General features: G+C 39.5%; 1 protein-coding gene across 1 annotated transcript; it reads right to left on the bottom strand.

Annotated features, from left to right (window-relative positions):
* Positions 1-269: 269 nt before the first annotated feature.
* LOC143853970 (protein FAR1-RELATED SEQUENCE 5-like) lies at positions 270-1,881 on the bottom strand. The gene is made up of 3 exons (XM_077363667.1): positions 1,132-1,881; positions 386-1,093; positions 270-290 (listed from the first exon to the last, which is right to left on the bottom strand). The coding sequence occupies exons 1-3, from the start codon at positions 1,879-1,881 to the stop codon at positions 270-272; spliced, it is 1,479 nt and encodes a 492-aa protein (XP_077219782.1).
* Between the last annotated feature and the right edge of the window lie 4,405 nt (positions 1,882-6,286).

Raw genomic sequence — 6,286 nt, 5'->3', positions numbered from 1 at the left:
AAAACTTGAAAAGAAAGAAAGCTTCGTCAAACAGATGCGATGTCGAAGTGAACTTCACCATTGCAAATGGGAGGATACCCACATCATTGCCTTCTCAACAAAATTCCTTACAAATTATCATTGCCTTATCAACAAAATTTCATATACACAGGCTATTGAAGCAATAAACAATTATTCTATTATCGACACAAGCTACCACATACCTATGCGAATCTACAAAATCACGAAGCAATATCCGCGTGCATTGACTCTTCATGTTCGTCATCCTCTTACTCATCCCTTAAAGTCATCTATTTCGAAGCAAGAAAAATGAAAAAATTACAACATTGATAAAGACAATTAGTAAGAATAAGAAATTGAAGAGGTTGACATAAGAAATCCAAACCTTCTGTTTCTTTTTATTTTCTTGTCCACATGTTGTCATGTAATGGCCAATTTCTTCACATTTCTTACACCTTCGTATCTGCTTTGGTTGGGATTGGGACTTTTCTATCGGGGATTTGAACCGGGTAGCAACCTTTGGACGGCCCTTGGTTCTTACAGGTTGGGGGTCGCGAATAGAAATCTCAACTCCTTGGCTAACAAAGTTGGTTACTACTTCGCTCCCACTGTTTGCCAAATCAACTTCCTTGTCTCTCATCTCCTTCTCAGAATCCAACAACCAAGCATCAAGGGTTTCATTCACCTTCTTGAAAAGAGTGTTATTATCTTTAAACCTATCTAGAAGTGTTTGAAACTTTGTTATTAGGCACCATCTGTGAAGTGGAGATACGTCATTATTATCCAACTCTCTCATAAACACTCCACTATCCACACGATATCTAACCCCAGTTGTCCATCTATTTAAGATATATTGTTGGGGAATGCTCATCAATAGCTTCTTGGACATAATGCGGAGTATGTGTTTGCATAAAATTCCTTTCGTCTCGAACATCGCGCACTCACATGTTGCCTTTACCCCTTCAGATTCATTGTACACAACTTTGCACCATTTCCACTTCTCATCAACACTTAATCCAACTTTGTATACGGCCACGATGCCACTCTTTTCCACCTTCTCATGATAACAGTCAATACTATCCTTAAATTCTGCCTGAAATATGTCAAACATTGTCTTCGTATAAGACTTACTAGCTTCTTCTTCCAATTTGCTCCTTGAAACAAGTACAGGCTTCGTAGTTTTAGACTTGAATCTTCTTGGGATTCCGCTTTACGGCGTTCAATAAGTGCCCTATCATATTGCTCTACGAATTCTTTTAAGCTTGTGTTCTGATTTACATATCCATCAAAGAAAGAATTGATGCTTTCACTGCGCGCACTGGATGTCATGCCAGCAGTGAATGTGTCCCTGAAATATGCTGGCACCCCGTGGGTCCGTACATCCCACATTTTTGCTAACCATCTGTTTTTCTCAATATGATATTTCTGAATCAAATTTTTCCATGCTACCTCACAGTCTTCCTTTTGTCTCGTGTAAAACCATTTCTTGTAATCCTTGGAAAATTCAGTAGTGGGATCTCGCATTAATGGAACATGCTCAAGTAGATGCTTACTGATGTGCCAAGAGCAAAATCTGTGATGCGTATTTGGAAAGACGGTTCTGATAGCATTTCGCATCGCTCCATCCATATCTGTGATGATACAACCAGGAGCTCTCCCGAACATGCAGTCCAACCACTGCTCAAATAGCCATGTAAATGTCTCTTCTGTTTCGTCTGCTATTAGCGCACATCCAAATAAGGTGCTCTGCCTGTGGTGATTTACTCCAGTAAATGGTGCAAAAGGCATTCGAAACCTGTTCGTCCTATACATTACATCAAACACAATGACATCACTAAAGGTTAGATATGCATCTCTAGCTCGTGAATCGGCCCAAAACATTTATCGCAAGTTACCATTAATATCCAACTCTATTTTGAAAAAAATGTTTGGGTCCTCTGATTGTTTCGCTTGGAATTTCTATGCTACCAAAACGCCTTCTTGCCCCATATTATTCACCCTCTGTTTTCTCAAATGGCAAACCACTTGATTTGTCGTTATAGAACTACCTGATCCTTTATATGAAACATTAATGGCCTTCGCAATATTAGCAGGATGAATTGAGGCTGTACTCAGGTCGTCCATCAAATTCTTAACTACCCGAGTCTTGATAAATTTGTTATGCGAATGATGCATTTGTCTTTTCAGTGGAGAAGTAAGCTCATGACAATGTAAAAGCTTTAACTTTCCACTTCCCATCAATTAATGAGATATCCATTTTCACTTTACAACCCTCCCTGACAGTCCGACGTGGCTTCACAACTCTATCAACCACCACATTTTTAGCTTTACTGCTTTTGAACCCTGCTCTATCACAAACAAATCTCTTAAATATCACTTTCTGTGTTACCTTCGACTTATAAGTTGATGATTTTCGTACTCCAAAACCGGTGGCCAACCCATATATATTATAAAACTCGTATGCATCATTTTCACTATCAAATATCTGATCCAAAAAGAGTTTCTTACCCAAATTCCTCTCACCACCATCATCAATATCAATAAATTCTACACCGCCCTCCTCATTTGGATCTCCCTCCTCATTTGGGTCTACCTCCTCATTTGGGTCTACCTCCTCATCAACAGATATATATCCCACCTCACTTTCATCATTTCCTAACATATCACCAACCATAATCAGTATATTAGCGTCAATATCATCAATTGATAAACCAAAATCTATACAGTCTCTATCATCCATTAACTTGAGTACACTTCTTCAATCCCTTCACTTCAAAACAATCAAATAAAACAAAAAACATGTAAGCCAAATCAATGTCAATTACATAATAATAAACCAAAGCATAAACATAAGCACAAATCTATAGAAATGCTTGGTTTATCCAAATCACCAAATAACCAACAGGAACAGCAGAAAAACCCATGAACTCCGAATCTTTTTAAATACAAAAAATTGCCACATCCAGATACATTACTCTATCATAGCATCGACATCGAAGTTACCAACAAAAGCCATTAAAACACAAAAAACCCCTCCAAATAAGTTAAAAACCCCACCAAAAAGAGAAAATGAAAGGGGAAAAGAGATAAAAGCATTAAAAGAGAGAAAACCATCCATGATTCATGATTTTTCCTAAATACATTACCTTTAAAATCCTTGAAACAAAAAAGTTGAAAAACCCAATAGGTTTTCTCTCTGTCTAAAGCTTTAATCTTTCTACATTCTCACTAAAACAAAATTATGATTTTCAATGGAGAAAAAAAAATACCCTACAAACATCAATGATTCACGATTTTCCGTAGAAAGCCTAGGGAGAATTTTTTTTAATTGCATCTGTCGATTGAAGCTGCAGAGAGAATTTTTTCCCCCCTACAAACATCAATTGATCTCGTTGTACAAATTTCTCATCGACATTGAAGCTGCAGAGAGAAACAGACACAGAAGAAAAAAAATCACAAAATCCCACAAACCCTAAATCCCACAAAAAAAATCACTAAATCCCACAAATTCCTCATCGCCATTGAAGCTGCTCGTATGGCCAGTATTTTTTAAAGGAAAAATTATTAAAAAAATCAAAACCTTAACAGTTAAAAACCTTGAAACAAAAAAAACCTAACTGAAACTCCTAGAAGAGGGAAAAAAGATAAACAAATGAAATATAGAACTTACCTGGGGAGGAGAACGACGCCTGGTTCGTTGGAGGAGAAAACACCGTGCGGAGATGGCAGATTTCACCGTCGAGAAGGAAGGGGGAGGGCGGATTTTGGGCGCGTCTACGGAGATGGCACCGTGCGGGGATGGCATCGGTCGAGAAAGAGAGAGGGAGAGAGAACGTCGAATAGAGACGGCACCGCCGTGGAAGGCTACGGAGATGGCACCGTGCGGAGAGACGGCAGATTTCTCCGTCGGAGATGGCGTCTGGTTTTGGGTGAGAAAGAGAGAGGGAGAGAGAACGTCGAACATATGTTTTTTTTTGTTTCTGAAAAGGTCAGGGAATGGCCAGGATCATTTCAAATCCACTGTTATTAATCGATTGCGCATATAAGCTATATGAGCGACCGCTCACCATCACTTTCCCCTATATATATATATATATATATATATATATATAAGAAAACGGTTCCTACACATATGTGTAGAGAGTTCTCTACACACTAGCTTAAAATACAGTGGGGGCCCACATTGTTTGGGTGATCCAAGCCATCCATTTTAAAGGCCCTCACATAGATAGGGTGTCTACAAAAAATCAGATCCATAGGATCATCCCAACCCTACGATTTTTGGAGGTAAAATGGATGTCTTTAAACCTTCACAAATTAGTCCATTTTTTGCCTCCACAGTTCGAATGGTTAGGATGATCGTATGGATCTGATTTTTTGTGGACACCCTATCTATGTGAGGGCCTTAAAAATGAATGGTTTGGATCACCCAAATAATGTGGCCCCCACTGTATTTTAAGCTACTGTGTAGATAACTTATCTACACATATGTGTAGGAACCGTTTTCTTTCTCTATATATATATATATATGAGAAAACATTTCCTACACACTTGTGTAGGTAAGTTACCTACACACTAGCTTAAAATACAGTGGGGGCCCACATTGTTTGGGTGATCCAAACCATTCATTTGAATGGTCCTCACGGAGATAGGGTGTCCACAAAAAATCAGATCCATAGGATCATCCCAACCATTCAAACAATGTGGGCCCCCACTGTATTTTAAGGGAGAACGGTTCCTACACATATGTGTAGATAAGTTATCTACACACTAGCTTAAAATACAGTGGGGGCCACATTATTTGGGTGATCCAAACCATTCATTTTTAAGGCCCTCACATAGATAGGGTGTCCACAAAAAATCAGATCCATAGGATCATCCTAACCATTCGAACTGTGGAGGCAAAAAATGGACTAATTTGTGAAGGTTTAAAGACATCCATTTTACCTCCATAAATCGTAGGTTGGGATGATCCTATGGATCTGATTTTTTGTAGACACCCTATCTATGTGAGGGCCTTTAAAATGGATGGCTTGGATCACCCAAACAATGTGGAGCCCCACTGTATTTTAAGCTAGTGTGTAGAGAACTCTCTACACATATGTGTAGGAACTGTTTTCTCTCTCTCTCTCTCTCTCTCTCTCTCTCTATATATATATATATATATATATATATATATATATATATATATATATAGAGGAAAAGGATTGTACGCTCGACCGTACCTAAAGTTAGGTACGGTAGAGTGCCAAATCACATGGGTCCCGCATTTTTGATGAGCATCTAAACCATTCATTTGCAAGGCCCCATCATAGATAGGGTGCATACCAAAAATCAGCTCCATAGGATCATCCTAACCCATTCATTTGTGGAGGCCAAATGGACAGACAGTGTTTGTCCACAAATCTGCCCATTTTGCCCTCCAGTTTTGGAGGGGTTAGGATGATTCAATGGTGCTGATTTTTGGTATGCATCCTATCTATGATAGAGCCTTGCAAATGAATGGTTTAGATGCCCACCAAAAATGGGAGACCCATGTGATTTGGCACTCTACCGTACCTAACTTTAGGTACGGTCGAGCGTACAATCCTTTTCCTCATATATATATATATTACAGTCTATAATATGGGACTTCCCTAGAGTTAGCATGAACAATATCCATAAGTCCTTGAGGCCAATCGGAGGGGACCAGCCCACTGGTTTTTATGGGGCAATCAGTTTTGGACAGAAAATCAGCCGCTCCATTTGATTCCCGCCAGATATGAGAGATCTTCCATGTTTTCAGATTTCCTAGCATATGGTAAAAGTTGTTGAGTTTAACTTTTAGCCTCCAAGGGCATTTGAAGAATCCGTTGATGGAATTTACTGCAAATAGGGAGTCTGATTCAATCCATAGTTGATCTAGCCCGTGATCCACTGCTAACTCAACCCCCTTGCAAATTACTTCGAGCTCAAGTTCATGAATACTTTTGGGGTCTTGATCAATGGAGAAAGCACATAAGATGTTGCTATCGGAGTCTCGGATGAGTCCTCCAATGGAAGCTTTGTCCGTAGCAAGAGAAGCATCAGTGTTCAGCTTGAACAGGTCGGCTTAGCTGGGCAGATTTGCGTCTCCAGCGTCTAATGAAGAAGGTAAAGGTCTCCTGAGGACCTTGCTTCAGCTGTTTAAGGTCTCTCTTCGTGACCTCAATGCCTTCTTCCATCGAGAATTGCTCTATCAACTTCTCAGAAATGTCTTCCAGGGTTCTCACCTCTTCCGGCTTCAGCCTCAAGAACCACTTCTTCG

The sequence above is a fragment of the Tasmannia lanceolata genome, unplaced genomic scaffold, assembly GCF_043159265.1.
Source record: "Tasmannia lanceolata isolate RefF3 unplaced genomic scaffold, GAP_Taslan_0.1 ptg000020l, whole genome shotgun sequence".
Lineage (NCBI taxonomy): Eukaryota > Viridiplantae > Streptophyta > Magnoliopsida > Canellales > Winteraceae > Tasmannia > Tasmannia lanceolata.
This window is presented reverse-complemented; position numbering and strand designations above follow the sequence as displayed.

What these genes read in the sequence shown, in the direction of transcription:
- LOC143853970 (XM_077363667.1), bottom strand. Translation starts at nt 1,881, where the DNA reads ATGTTTTGGGCCGATTCACGAGCTAGAGATGCATATCTAACCTTTAGT. An exon ending in CAAATTGGAAGAAGAAGCTA is followed by an intron (nt 1,094 to 1,131) that starts GTAAGTCTTATA and finishes GACATATTTCAG; the next exon opens with GCAGAATTTAAGGATAGTAT. An exon ending in AAAATAAAAAGAAACAGAAG is followed by an intron (nt 291 to 385) that starts GTTTGGATTTCT and finishes GCTTCGAAATAG; the next exon opens with ATGACTTTAAGGGATGAGTA.